Source organism: Wyeomyia smithii, chromosome 1 (genome assembly GCF_029784165.1).
Source record: "Wyeomyia smithii strain HCP4-BCI-WySm-NY-G18 chromosome 1, ASM2978416v1, whole genome shotgun sequence".
In the NCBI taxonomy this organism is placed as follows: domain Eukaryota; kingdom Metazoa; phylum Arthropoda; class Insecta; order Diptera; family Culicidae; genus Wyeomyia; species Wyeomyia smithii.
Window position 1 is genome coordinate 126,065,073 of NC_073694.1, and position 14,902 is coordinate 126,079,974.

The 14,902-nt window shown below is 39.3% G+C and overlaps 2 protein-coding genes across 3 annotated transcripts in view; one reads left to right on the forward strand and one right to left on the reverse strand.

Annotated features, from left to right (window-relative positions):
* LOC129723146 (uncharacterized) overlaps positions 1 to 14,902 on the forward strand; it is a 425,361-nt gene that overhangs the window by 395,859 nt on the left and 14,600 nt on the right. The window lies entirely within an intron of this gene.
* Positions 12,941 to 14,902, reverse strand: part of LOC129722889 (isocitrate dehydrogenase [NADP], mitochondrial-like) — a 104,870-nt gene continuing 102,908 nt past the window's right edge. For both annotated transcript variants that reach the window (XM_055676837.1, XM_055676755.1), the window contains exons 2-4: positions 13,932 to 14,628; positions 13,625 to 13,876; positions 12,941 to 13,561 (exon numbers count right to left, since the gene is read on the reverse strand). In XM_055676837.1, the coding sequence (XP_055532812.1) occupies positions 13,276 to 13,561; positions 13,625 to 13,876; positions 13,932 to 14,587 (1,194 nt within the window). In that variant the 5' untranslated portion in view covers positions 14,588 to 14,628 and the 3' untranslated portion in view covers positions 12,941 to 13,275. The remainder of the gene's footprint in view (positions 13,562 to 13,624; positions 13,877 to 13,931; positions 14,629 to 14,902) is intronic.

A 14,902-nucleotide genomic window follows, 5' to 3' on the forward strand; every position in this document is an offset into this window, starting at 1 on the left:
TCTCCGTAAGGAGTGGCGCTTAAACTACTCGCTTAAGCATGATCGGTTCGCGACGGCTACATTTTGGCGCCCAACGTAAAAGTACGAATTAATCTTTGGTGGATAAAGGCATTTCAGAATGAAGTTTAATTCATTCACGATTATTACAGTTTAAAGAAAATATTTCGGCCTCAGCTAAGCGGAGAGATTGCACTGCACTCTTCCCGTGATCACTGCTAACTTTTTTTTTTTTTTGAATTTGTTAGTAGCTTAAGTATTTATGATAAATATTAGTAAATAATGAGTATGTGTGTCCATTCACAAATGGTGACTTCTCAACACTGTTAGAAATTTGTAATTTTAATTGTTAGGATTTGTTTGCTTTCGCAATTAGGACTTATCATTCGTAGGGATTTAAACCTACTTGTCAGAAAAGGGGAAGTAAACTTACAACTAACTTAATTGCTAACTTATTGGCTGTAAAGAGAGCTTATCGTAGCAATTGAGGATTGTAACGATTTTTGTCGAAAATTGTTAATAATTTTATTTGACATAGCTTCTAATGGTTCAACACCAGTAAGTCTATGTAATTCGAGTGTACCAAACCAAGGAGGACGCTTCAAAATCATTTTCAGAATTTTATTCTGAATCCTTTGGAGCGTTTTCTTCCTTGTTGAACAGCAACTTGACCAGATCGGTACAGCATAAAGCATTGCTGGTCTAAAAATTTGTTTGTAAATCAAAAGTTTGTTCTTTAAACAAAGTTTAGAATTCCTGTTAATGAGAGGATATAAACATCTCGTATATTTGATGCACTTGGCTTGTATACTCTCAATGTGCTGTTTGAAAATAAGTTTTTTATCATAAATTAGTCCCAAGTACTTAACCTTGTCGGACCAACTTAAAATAACCCCATTCATCTTGACAACGTGATTATTGTTTGGCTTGAGGAAAGAAGCCCTAGGCTTATGCGGAAAAATTATCATTTGAGTTTTAGAAGCATTGGGAGAGATTTTCCACTTTTGCAAGTAGGAAGAAAAAATATCTAAACTTTTCTGCAATCGACTGCATATGACACGAAGACTTCATCCTTTTACGGAAATGCTTGTGTCATCGCAGAACAATGACTTTGTGCATCCTGGAGGCAAATCAGGAAGATCTGAAGTGAATATGTTGTACAGGACTGGACCCAAGACTGAACCTTGAGGTACACCTGCTCTGACAGGAAATCTATCAGATTTTGAATTCTGATAGACAACCTGCAGAGTTCGATCAGTAAGATAATTTTTTAAAATTTTGATTAGGAAAATTGGAAAATTAAAAGTTTGCAATTTCGCAATCAAACCTTTATGCCAAACACTGTCGAATGCTTTTTCTATGTCTAAAAGAGCAGCTCCAGTGGAATAACCTTCAGATTTGTTAGCTCGTATCATATTAGTAACTCTGAGCAATTGATGAGTTGTGGAATGCCCATGGCGAAATCCAAACTGTTCATTTGCAAAAATTGAATTTTCGTTGATGTGTGACATCATTCTGTTAAGAATAATTCTCTCAAACAGTTTACTTATTGAAGAAAGCAAACTGATTGGTCGATAACTTGAAACTTCAGCTGGGTTCTTATCCAGTTTTAAAATGGGAGTAATTTGTGCATTTTTCCATAATTTGGGAAAATATGCAATTTTGAAGCAGCAATTGAAAATGTTCACTAAAAATTCCATTGTGCTCTCAGGGAGATGTTTAATTAGTATATTAAAGATTCCATCGTCACCAGGTGCTTTCATATTTTTGAAATTTTTAATAATTGATTTAATCTCATTCAAGTTAGTTTCAATTGTTTCTGCAGGTAAAAAATTCTGGGAAGAAATTAAATCAAATTGACGTGTGACTTCATTTTCAATTGGACTCACAAAATTCAAATTTGAGTTATGAACACTCTCAAACTGCTGAGCAAGTCTTTGAGCCTTTTGTTCATTGGATACAAGAAAACGTTCACCATCTTTTAAAACTGGAATAGGCTTTGAAGGTTTCTTAAGAATCTTCGACAGCTTCCAAAATGGTTTTGAATATGGTTTCAATTTTTCAACTTTAGTCTCAAAATTTTGATTTCTCAGAAGAGTAAATCTATGTTTAATCTCTTTCTGTAAATCTTTATAAATAGTTTTAAAAACAGGGTCACGAGAACGTTGATATTGACGTCTGCGGACATTTTTCAAACGAATTAGAAATTGAAGATTTTCGTCAATTATTGATGAATCAAACTTCACTTGAGCCTTTGGAACAGAATAATTCCTGGCATCAACAATTGCACATTTTAATGCTTCCAAAGCGGAATCAATATTCACTTCGTTTTGCAAATCAAGCTCATTATTGAAATTTCTCTCAATATGAGTTTTGTATCTTTCCCAATTGTTATATTCCCCTTGTTATAATTAAAAACAGAGCTCATAGGGTTTAAAACTGATTCATGTGATAAAGAAAAAGTTATTGGAAGATGGTCATAATCAAAGTCAGCATGTGTGATCAAATCACTACATACATGACTTTGATCTGTTAGCACCAAATCAATTGTTGAAGGGTTTCTTACAGAAGAAAAGCATGTAGGACTATTCGGAGACAAAATAGAATAGTATCCTGAAGAACAATCATTGAATAAAATTTTGCCATTGGAATTACTTTGAGAATTATTCCATGAACGATGTTTAGCGTTAAAATCGCCGATTATGAAAAATTTCGAACGATTTCTGGTGAGTTTTTGTAAATCACCTTTAAAATAATTTTTGAGCTCGCGTGTGCATTGAAATGGTAAATATGCTGCGGCAATAAATAAAATCCCAAGTTCAGTTTGAACTTCAATTCCCAAAGTTTCAATAACTTTCGTCTCAAGATGGGGAAGAGCACGATGTTTGATTCGGCGATGAATAACAATTGCAACTCCACCGCCGGAGCCCTGAATCCTATCATATCTATGAACCACGTTATTGGGATCATATTTTAATTTTATGTTAGGTTTCAAAAATGTTTCAGTAATAATTGCAATATGCACATTATTTACTGTTAAAAAATTAAAAAGCTCATTCTCGTTGGCCTTCAATGAGCGAGCATTCCAATTTAATATTTTAATTGTTTTATTTAAAATCATTGCTAAATTTTAAATTAGAAACAATTTCAATAGTAAAATTTGTGCCTATTTGAATGGCTTCAAACATTGATTTTGCCTGCAACATGGCGTTCATAAGATCGAACATTGCCTGTTGCAAAAAAGAAAGTTTACCTGCCGTAATAGGCCCCAGGCAGTTGACATTAGAAAAAATATTTTCGGCAGCAATATTAGCTGGAGTAATAGGTGTACAATTATTTTCTAGCGTGTTTTGCTTACCCATATTAACGGTCATTTTCGAACTACCAACACTAGGCGGTATAATTTTCGAACTACCTGTAACCTGTGCATAAGTTAAACGGGTATGCAAAGGAGTAGGTAAACTATGCGTCACTGGTACGCTTGGAGAATTTTGTTTTGAAGTTGGTTTTAATTAGGAAATTGAATTTTGTTTACCTTGCCTTGCCTTAACAATTGCTACGCCTCAGCTAAGCCATTTCGTATTCACGACACAGTATAGAAGCATGACCGGGACCCAAACGATATTACGGCATATCGACCTATCGCGATGTTGCCTACATTAACCAAATTAATCAATAATGGTGTACTCAACATAGTTAAGCAGCATTTAAAAAGGAATAAACTATTACCAGAATTATCCTTCGGGTTCCAATCTGGAAAATCCACCGAAGATTGCCTAGAATACGCGACGAACTACATAATGAAGAGCAAAAGAGAAAATAAGAATTGCATAGGAATATTTTTCGACTTTTCGAACGCGTTCAACACCGTGAACATTGACAAATTAAAAGCGATAATGACAACAATGAACTTCTCGGAAGACGTGTTACAGTGTGTAACCGTTGCCGGTCACAGCATAATGCAGTACGGTTGAGTTGGAAGCGATAAAATATTCTTACTATAAAATTTAGAATATAACACTTATGTCCTGTAAATATTCACCTTGATTAGTGCTCAGTTGGGTTGTGTCTAAGGTAAGATCGCCAAAATGTAGGCCACGCGTCGCACGTCCATGCGTCGATCCCTTAGATAGCCGAAATAAATTATATAAGGAAACCCGAGTGAGATTACTTCACATGCAGGTTCAAAACGAACCTTTCTAGGAAAGTTGAAGGAAAGAGAAGGCAAAACTACGTGCGTAGGTCAAAACGAACCGAAAGAATTATTTAGCGAATTCCGAGTGATCCCGAAGGATTTTCGATTATGTACTGACGTACTTCCGGCATGTAGTCAGGTCTCCTAGTTTATCTGAGGGCTAAAACTGTACGATCACTTCGTTCCAAACCGCCAAACATAGTGGAAGTGAATAGTTTCCCGTTAGGTCACTGCTTCAAGGTAAAAGCAGAGAGTGCTAGGGAAGTAGTTCATGAGCTCAAGTTTTTGTATTTCTCAGGAGGTAGAATAGAACGTGCGAAATAGTTCAAGTGTTAACCCGATTCGTGTGCAGGATAGAAAAAAAGAAGGTAACCATGTGCGCAGAGGCTAACGACCCGTGCGAGAGGCTAACGACCCCTTTTTGTGTATGCCATCAGGCAATTTCTATCCTAGGAATCGGAGATTCCACGAGAGAGCACGTTTTCCATACGCTTGCCGCACCGCTTGCGCGCCACCCGTTGCCCGCTACCACGTTGAGTCAACATCGACAGATTCGCCGGACTCGTCCAGAAAATACTTCTGTTGGCCCGGATCAACCCATTCCGGCCGGCACCTGTAGTTACGTTGGCGGCAAATGCCGCATCCCATTTGTCATCGGCGGATAATTAGAAATCCCCGCCAGCCGCCACAGGCGGCGAGAGAGAGAAACCAGAACCACATGCATCGATAGAACTACAGCCAGATTCCACCAGCAGCAGCAACAACTGATCCCCAGAGAGAGATTCGGTGAGTCCGTTCCACTTATCTTACAAAGTACCGCCGAAAGAAGACGCCATGCGGCGTATGTGAAGCCGCGAGTCGGCCATTTTGAAGTCCCCGCTTTAGTCGGGCCGAAGAAAAATTAATAGAAAAATTTGAGCTCAAGTGACACGATTCGTCACATGTAACTGAAGTTACGGACGCGCCGTAACGTAAATTGCGATCGCTTCTGGGAGACCAAGTCGATCTATCCTTGGCTCTCGGGAATAGTTTATGAATGATTAAGTAGAGTCGTTATGCCCGCACGTACCGTGAGAGTACGAGAGAAAAAGAGATAAGCTTGGAGGAGAATTCGCACCCGAAACAGAGTAGAAAGTTAAAAGTAAAACCCATGTACATATAAAATAAGCTGAATCGAAAATTAACCCAATTATGTTACGTCGTGAATAAACCCGCTTTTCGAGTAATGCAGGACTTTTAGATAATGAAATGTTTCCCTAGTCACCTTAGTTCGTTCGCTCCGTTTAGTTCGCAGCATGCGAAAGTCTCAGGCATGCATATGTTCGGTTCCTCTCGAGTTGGCGCTGTCTGGTGGCGGGTTTTGTAAGTTTCCCGTGATGAAAAAAGCTTAAAGGATTTCTATATCGAGAATTATGTACGGTGAGCTTTGGGTTCGTTAAGTTTCTTTCCGAGTTGTGCACCGGTTTTGGCGGAAACTAGCTAGCGAGCTGAACCGATCTGAATTCTTTCTCCGAAGGGATTCAACTTGGACTTGCATAGAAAAGCAGTCTCATCCGGGCAACATTTATCTTGGCGGTAGTCTCCGTAAGGAGTGGCGCTTAAACTACTCGCTTAAGCATGATCGGTTCGCGACGGCTACATTTTGGCGCCCAACGTAAAAGTACGAATTAATCTTTGGTGGATAAAGGCATTTCAGAATGAAGTTTAATTCATTCACGATTATTACAGTTTAAAGAAAATATTTCGGTTCATTAAAAACTCGCTGATAGTTTTGGAATGTTTGAAGAGATAATTTTATGCATAGACCAACGTTGGTTGAATACTGATTGAACGAATATTGAGGATTATATTGAGTTATGTTGAAGTACATTATGTGCAGAATTTAAATTCAGTAATTGAAGTTTGGGGATCTTCCAGAGGAAAACTTATATTTTCGGAGAACTAATCTTAACTTATCTACGGTTTTTTTTCGGAATCTGGAGTAATAATTAAACGGTGACTGAAAATACTTTTTTTTTATTAAACATAATTAATTTTTTTTTTCTTCATATTATTGATAACATTTAGTAAAATATATTCATAACTATAACATACATTTATATTGAACGGAAACTAGAAATTTAGTGCTAATCGGAAACTTACATTTATTGTACATTTTTTTTTTTGGGTTACTGAGTGTTATCCACGAAAAATATAAACATGGGTGGGAAATATCCATATGCTGATCATTTACTTAATGACGAAATTGATTACGAACTTAAATTGCGACACCATGATGAAGAGGTGGGGAATGACTTAGATACAAAACGGAGATTACTGAGGAGACTGTTTAAACGGGATGTGCAAGAAAACCAAGAGTATGTTTCAATGTACACTATTGAGCAAGAATTTGATGACTTCGTTCCAAACCGCCAAACATAGTGGAAGTGAATAGTTTCGCGTTAGGTCACTGCTTCAAGGAGGTAGAATAGAACGTGCGAAATAGTTCAAGTGTTAACCCGATTCGTGTGCAGGATAGAAAAAAAAGAAGGCAATTTCTATCCTAGGAATCGGAGATTCCACGAGAGAGCACGTTTTCCATACGCTTGCCGCACCGCTTGCGCGCCACCCGTTGCCCGCTACCACGTTTAGTCAACATCGACAGATTCGCCGGACTCGTCCAGAAAACACTTCTGTTGGCCCGGATCAACCCATTTCGGCCGGCACCTGCAGTTACGTTGGCGGCAAATGCCGCATCCCATTTGTCATCGGCGGATAATTAGAAATCCCCGCCAGCCGCCACAGGCGGCGAGAGAGAGAAACCAGAACCACATGCATCGATAGAACTACAGCCAGATTCCACCAGCAGCAGCAACAACTGATCCCCAGAGAGAGATTCGGTGAGTCCGTTCCACTTATCTTACAAAGTACCGCCGAAAGAAGACGCCATGCGGCGTATGTGAAGCCGCGAGTCGGCCATTTTGAAGTCCCCGCTTTAGTCGGGCCGAAGAAAAATTAATAGAAAAATTTGAGCTCAAGTGACACGATTCGTCACATGTAACTGAAGTTACGGACGCGCCGTAACGTAAATTGCGATCGCTTCTGGGAGACCAAGTCGATCTATCCTTGGCTCTCGGGAATAGTTTATGAATGATTAAGTAGAGTCGTTATGCCCGCACGTACCGTGAGAGTACGAGAGAAAAAGAGATAAGCTTGGAGGAGAATTCGCACCCGAAACAGAGTAGAAAGTTAGAAGTAAAACCCATGTACATATAAAATAAGCTGAATCGAAAATTAACCAAATTATGTTACGTCGTGAATAAACCCGCTTTTCGAGTAATGCAGGACTTTTAGATAATGAAATGTTTCCCTAGTCACCTTAGTTCGTTCGCTCCGTTTAGTTCGCAGCATGCGAAAGTCTCAGGCATGCATATGTTCGGTTCCTCTCGAGTTGGCGCTGTCTGGTGGCGGGTTTTGTAAGTTTCCCGTGATGATAAAAGCTTAAGTGATTTCTATATCGAGAATTATGTACGGTGAGCTTTGGGTTCGTTAAGTTTCTTTCCGAGTTGTGCACCGGTTTTGGCGGAAACTAGCTAGCGAGCTGAACCGATCTGAATTCTTTCTCCGAAGGGATTCAACTTGGACTTGCATAGAAAAGCAGTCTCATCCGGGCAACATTTATCTTGGCGGTAGTCTCCGTAAGGAGTGGCGCTTAAACTACTCGCTTAAGCATGATCGGTTCGCGACGGCTACATTTTGGCATGTAACCGTTGCCGGTCACAGCACAATGCAGTACGGTTGAGTTGGAAGCGATAAAATATTCTTACTATAAAATTTAGAATATAACACTTAAGTTCTGTAAATATTCACCTTGATTAGTGCTCAGTTGGGTTGTGTCTAAGGTAAGATCGCCAAAATGTAGGCCACGCGTCGCACGTCCATGCGTCGATCCCTTAGATAGCCGAAATAAATTATATAAGGAAACCCGAGTGAGATTACTTCACATGCAGGTTCAAAACGAACCTTTCTAGGAAAGTTGAAGGAAAGAGAAGGCAAAACTACGTGCGTAGGTCAAAACGAACCGAAAGAATTATTTAGCGAATTCCGAGTGATCCCGAAGGATTTTCGATTATGTACTGACGTACTTCCGGCAAGTAGTCAGGTCTCCTAGTTTATCTGAGGGCTAAAACTGTACGATCACTTCGTTCCAAACCGCCAAACATAGTGGAAGTGAATAGTTTCGCGTTAGGTCACTGCTTCAAGGTAAAAGCAGAGAGTGCTAGGGAAGTAGTTCATGAGCTCAAGTTTTTGTATTTCTCAGGAGGTAGAATAGAACGTGCGAAATAGTTCAAGTGTTAACCCGATTCGTGTGCAGGATAGAAAAAAAGAAGGTAACCATGTGCGCAGAGGCTAGCGACCCGTGCGAGAGGCTAACGACCCCTTTTTGTGTATGCCATCAGGCAATTTCTATCCTAGGAATCGGAGATTCCACGAGAGAGCACGTTTTCCATACGCTTGCCGCACCGCTTGCGCGCCACCCGTTGCCCGCTACCACGTTGAGTCAACATCGACAGATTCGCCGGACTCGTCCAGAAAACACTTCTGTTGGCCCGGATCAACCCATTCCGGCCGGCACCTGCAGTTACGTTGGCGGCAAATGCCGCATCCCATTTGTCATCGGCTGATAATTAGAAATCCCCGCCAGCCGCCACAGGCGGCGAGAGAGAGAAACCAGAACCACATGCATCGATAGAACTACAGCCAGATTCCACCAGCAGCAGCAACAACTGATCCCCAGAGAGAGATTCGGTGAGTCCGTTCCACTTATCTTACAAAGTACCGCCGAAAGAAGACGCCATGCGGCGTATGTGAAGCCGCGAGTCGGCCATTTTGAAGTCCCCGCTTTAGTCGGGCCGAAGAAAAATTAATAGAAAAATTTGAGCTCAAGTGACACGATTCGTCACATGTAACTGAAGTTACGGACGCGCCGTAACGTAAATTGCGATCGCTTCTGGGAGACCAAGTCGATCTATCCTTGGCTCTCGGGAATAGTTTATGAATGATTAAGTAGAGTCGTTATGGCCGCACGTACCGTGAGAGTACGAGAGAAAAAGAGATAAGCTTGGAGGAGAATTCGCACCCGAAACAGAGTAGAAAGTTAGAAGTAAAACCCATGTACATATAAAATAAGCTGAATTGAAAATTAACCCAATTATGTTACGTCGTGAATAAACCCGCTTTTCGAGTAATGCAGGACTTTTAGATAATGAAATGTTTCCCTAGTCACCTTAGTTCGTTCGCTCCGTTTAGTTCGCAGCATGCGAAAGTCTCAGGCATGCATATGTTCGGTTCCTCTCGAGTTGGCGCTGTCTGGTGGCGGGTTTTGTAAGTTTCCCGTGATGAAAAAAGCTTAAAGGATTTCTATATCGAGAATTATGTACGGTGAGCTTTGGGTTCGTTAAGTTTCTTTCCGAGTTGTGCACCGGTTTTGGCGGAAACTAGCTAGCGAGCTGAACCGATCTGAATTCTTTCTCCGAAGGGATTCAACTTGGACTTGCATAGAAAAGCAGTCTCATCCGGGCAACATTTATCTTGGCGGTAGTCTCCGTAAGGAGTGGCGCTTAAACTACTCGCTTAAGCATGATCGGTTCGCGACGGCTAAAAGTGGGTCCAAAACTTTTTGACCAACAGAAAAATAATTATTCAAACTGAACGTGGAACGGTTAATATGCTGACATCGAAAGGACTACCTCAAGGTGACATATTGTCACCAACACTTTTTAATATATATACTACCGAACTTCATGATACAGTAGAAAAAGAGGACACAATAACACTTCAATTTGCAGACGATTTTTTTTAAAATTGTCACTGGGAAAACCGAAGAAGAAGCTATAGAGAAGGCCCATGGGGAAATAAATAAATTTGCAGATAAGGCAAGAACATTAGAACTACAATTAAACGAAGCGAAAACCAAGGCCATGATTTTTAATACCAAGGACACAGACTTAAATCTTAAAATTGGAAATCAGACCATTGAAACTGTAAGGAGCTATAAATATCTAGGCATTATAGTGGACAAGACCTTGAGTTTCGGTTCACAAGTCAGAACAATGAAACAAAAAGTCGGAGAACGACAGAAAATGCTTAAGATCGTTAGCAGTATAAAAAAAGGTGCAACACCGAAAGTTATGGTACTGTTTCACAAAGCGCTATACGGGAACTTCCTAGCATATGGATCAACAGCGTATGGAAACATATCAAAATCGTATAATAAGCAACTTGAAATATCCAACAGACAATGCCAACGGATAGCCACAGGCTGTTCAAAAACAACACCGATTAATACATTAGCAGCATTGAGCAACGAACCACCACTCTGTTACAAAAGAATTTATAAAGCGAAAAAAAGAATAATGAAACATCTGATTAAAAGAGATGCAGTCAGTAAACAATTACTCAAACTAGAACCAGCAAATTCACCACCAGACAGAATGTATACCTTCATAGAGAAAACATTTTTGGAAAATTCGGAAGAAATTTCGAGAGTATATGTAAATATTACAAACGACTTAAAAAAACACAAGATAGAAATAAACCCTACAATACAAGGAATAACCATAAACAAAACAAAAATGGATAAAACAACCATGTATCGTATCGGAGCAGAGCTACTGCACACCGAGTATAATGGATGGAGGCACGTTTACACAGATGCTTCCAAAACACAGGATGCTTGTGGTATAGGAGTTTACGAAGAAAGTACATCACTGGAAATCAGCCTAAGACTAGCGGAACAATGCAGCATCATGACAGCGGAACTACTGGCCATTTGGATGGCTGTAAAAGAAATAAAAGGTATGGAACCACACAAAACCGTTATTCTAACGGACTCACAAGCAGCCTGCTGGCATCTCGAAAACTTTAACAACCTCGAAGACATTGACCAGCTAACGGCAGAAATAGGAAAGATATTTACTGATACTGAAACGGTAGTCCAATGGATCCCAGCACACGTTGGATTGCCTGGTAATGAAAAAGCGGACCTATTAGTAAAAGGAGGAACAGAATCACCAGCAATCTTACAGAATAAATTACTGCAATGTGATCTCATAAATATGTTCGACAAACATCTGAAAAGTACGACGGATAACTGGTACCGTACACTAGCTTTAGAGCAAAACAAAGGAAATAAATTTTTCAAGATTGCGGAGAATTTTCCAGAAAGACCGTGGTTCTGGAAAACAACATTAAACAGTATTGAAGTAAGGAACCATTCAAATATTACATAACGCGGAATTTGACAATTTTCAATACCCACCCACCCCCGCCTAACGCAATTTTACATGTTTGCCACACGCAATGTAACGCTTCGCTGAATACCCCCCCACCCCTGAGCGCGTTATGTATTATTTGAATGATCCCTAAGGGTACTTAATCGGATTTTAGCGGGACACGATTATTCTAATTTCTGGCTTGCAAAAATGCAAATCCAAAACACCGAAAACTGTGATCTTTGTGAAGTTAGAGACACAACAGAACATGCCTTATTAAAATGTATAAAATACAGTCACATAAGAATTTACTTTGATTGGGAACAATTTGAAAGTATACAAGAAATTGTTGGCGACTTACAAGAAGAAAAACTGAAACAAATACTAAAATTTGTCAGAATGGCAAGATTAGAATTGTAACAATAGTAACGGCACATCGTTACACTACGAGCAGATGGCGGATATAAGATTTGACTCTTGAGCCATAAACGTCATACCTGAAAAAAAAAACACTATAACACTGAGTGATAGTTGCAGTATACGCAGAGATGCCAGATATACAGACAAATCTGTATTATACAGACTTTCTGTGTTGCGATACAGACACGCGAGAGGTGATACAGATTTTATACAGACATTTAGTATAATACAGATATTACACAGATATCTGATATTCTACATAATGGTTTTACCAGTATACACAAAAAAACGAACACAAAAACCAAAAGTCACTGTAGCCGTTGCTGGAAAAAGTGAACTAGGAACTGAACACTTTGCTGAACATATTAATCTTGCGTTTTTGAGAGTGAAATCATGACAACGGGAATCGAGTCAGGCTATCGGGGTTTTTATCGGCCCCGTGGGCACTAATCTGCCTGTTTCGCCCCCAGTAACAAACAGCTGATTGTCTCGATCGATTGCCATGCAGGTTATATTGGTGAAAAGACCGTTTGTTCTATTCGGAGCAATATCCAACGTTAAAGAATTGCTTAAAATGTCCCAAACCTTGAAGGTACTATTTTTATAACCGCGAGACTTCTGCCATCATGTATTAGTTTAGCTACATTACGACGAACGACGATTTTTATCACGGGAAAGACTCTTACTTCTATGTGTTACTTAAATTTAAAAGATAAATTAGTTATCGATTAATCGACCAACTATGATAGACTCGAAAAAGAACAATCAAAACAAGCAATAAAACAAAACAATCTGACAGGTCGACAAATAATTAGGTATCAATGTATCGGTAACTTTTTTTCGCAGCGGTATACAGACTTATACAGACATTTTTATGGATTATACAGACTTGCCAAAAAAAGTCTGGCATCTCTGAGTATACGTCGTGTCGTGTTTCAAATATATCACCTAGCGTAGTGCAGTATTTGGACGTAACTGGATATCATATCTAATAACAACAATATCTTATGATATATATAAAACCTACCTAAAACTCCAAAATATAATCATATTAGGACATAGGTGTACGATCAGCTTTATTGGATCGGGGGTTTTTATATTCATTTTTATTATTTATTATTCCAAATCATAGTATATTCCAACAGAACATATATACATACATGGATGGGCAGTTATATGGCCATGAAAGTTGTAGTTTATTAATTTGGGAAGATTAATATTCTCGTGGCCCTACACTAAATACAACCGAATATAATCACACAAATAAACGGTAATTTGAATGTCGCGAAAAATAGCATCCATGTTCTTAGCAATGATTTACATAAAACATCGCAACCATTGCATAAAAAATTGTAGTCCTAATAAAAATATTCCTTATTGAACTTTCTAACTAGTTGGTAGTCTGTGATTTTAGTTTTTCCACGAACGTTCCAGGTTATCAGCGATCGCTTCTAAAAAGTCTTGGGTATTAAGGTACATTCCTTCTTTAGTGTTTTTCATTCCATGAATGCATATGGCTAAATCTTTTGTCATTTTTCCAGATTCTACCGTATCAACACAAGCGCGTTCAAGGGCAGTAGCAAAGCGACCGAGTTCAGGGGTGTTATCCAACTTAGCACGATGTTCCAGTCCACGAGTCCATGCAAAGATTGAGGCGATTGGATTGGTGGAAGTTGGTCTTCCCTTCTGATGTTCCCTATTATATATAAATTTATACAGGCTATATAGGTTATTCTTTACACAGTTTTCTCATACTAACCTATAATGACGCGTTACTGTACCGTGAGCAGCCTCAGCTTCAATAGTTTTACCATCCGGGCATATCAGAACGGAAGTCATCAATCCAAGTGATCCATAACCCTGAGCCACGACATCAGATTGAACATCCCCGTCGTAATTTTTGCAAGACCACACGAATCCACCATCAGATTTTATAGCTTGGGCAACCATGTCATCGATCAATCGATGCTCGTACCAGATTTTAGCTTCCTCAAATTGTTTTTTGTAGTCCCTAAAATATATCCATCTTAATATTTTCTAACGGTTTGAGTATAGAAACCATATACTTCTCATAAATTTCCTGGAAAATATCTTTAAAGCGACCGTCATAACGCTTGAGAATTGTATTTTTTGTGGACAAATAAAGTGGCCATTTTTTCCCCAAAGCAATTTGGAATGATGAGTGGGCAAAGGATTTGATAGAGTCGTCGGTGTTATACATGCCCATAGCAACTCCACCGCTTTTGTATTTAAACAGCGTGTGCTCTTCAGTTGTTCCATCATCAGCTGTGTAAACTAGTTTTACTGTACCTGGTTTAGATACTACAAAATCAATAGCTTTGTATTGGTCACCATGGGCATGGCGACCGATAACAATTGGTCTGGTCCATCCAGGTACAAGCCGTGGAATGTTGCTACAGAGTATTGGCTCCCGGAACACTGTTCCTCCGAGAATGTTACGAATAGTTCCGTTTGGACTTAGCCACATTTTTTTGAGTTTGAACTCTTCCACTCGTTGTTCGTCTGGGGTGATTGTTGCGCATTTGATGCCTACGTTATGCTTCAATATTGCGTTTGCTGCATCGATTGTTACCTGATCATTAGTTTGATCTCTATACGGAAGCCCAAGATCATAGTACAAACACTCCACCTTAACATATGGAAATATTAGCTTTTCTTTTATAAACTGCCAGATGATTCTTGTCATCTCATCTCCATCCATTTCGACGACGGGCTTAACAGCTTTAATTCGGGCATCCGAACCTGTATAGCAAAAATTGAGATAAATTAATATAATACCAGAAAATAATTTGGTTGTGGTTTTAAGAGATATTGCCCGCTTCTTTCTTTATGACAAATAGAACTTATGTGATTTACCTAATATTACTTATCAGCAGTGGTGGGCACCATTCCGCTAATTCGCTAATTAGCGACGCTGAAATTCAGTTAGCGATTTAGCGATTTCGCTAATTTTTGAGCTGGTTAGCGAAACTGTTAGCGTCGCTAAAATTTTGGCCTTCAAAACGCTAATCGCTAA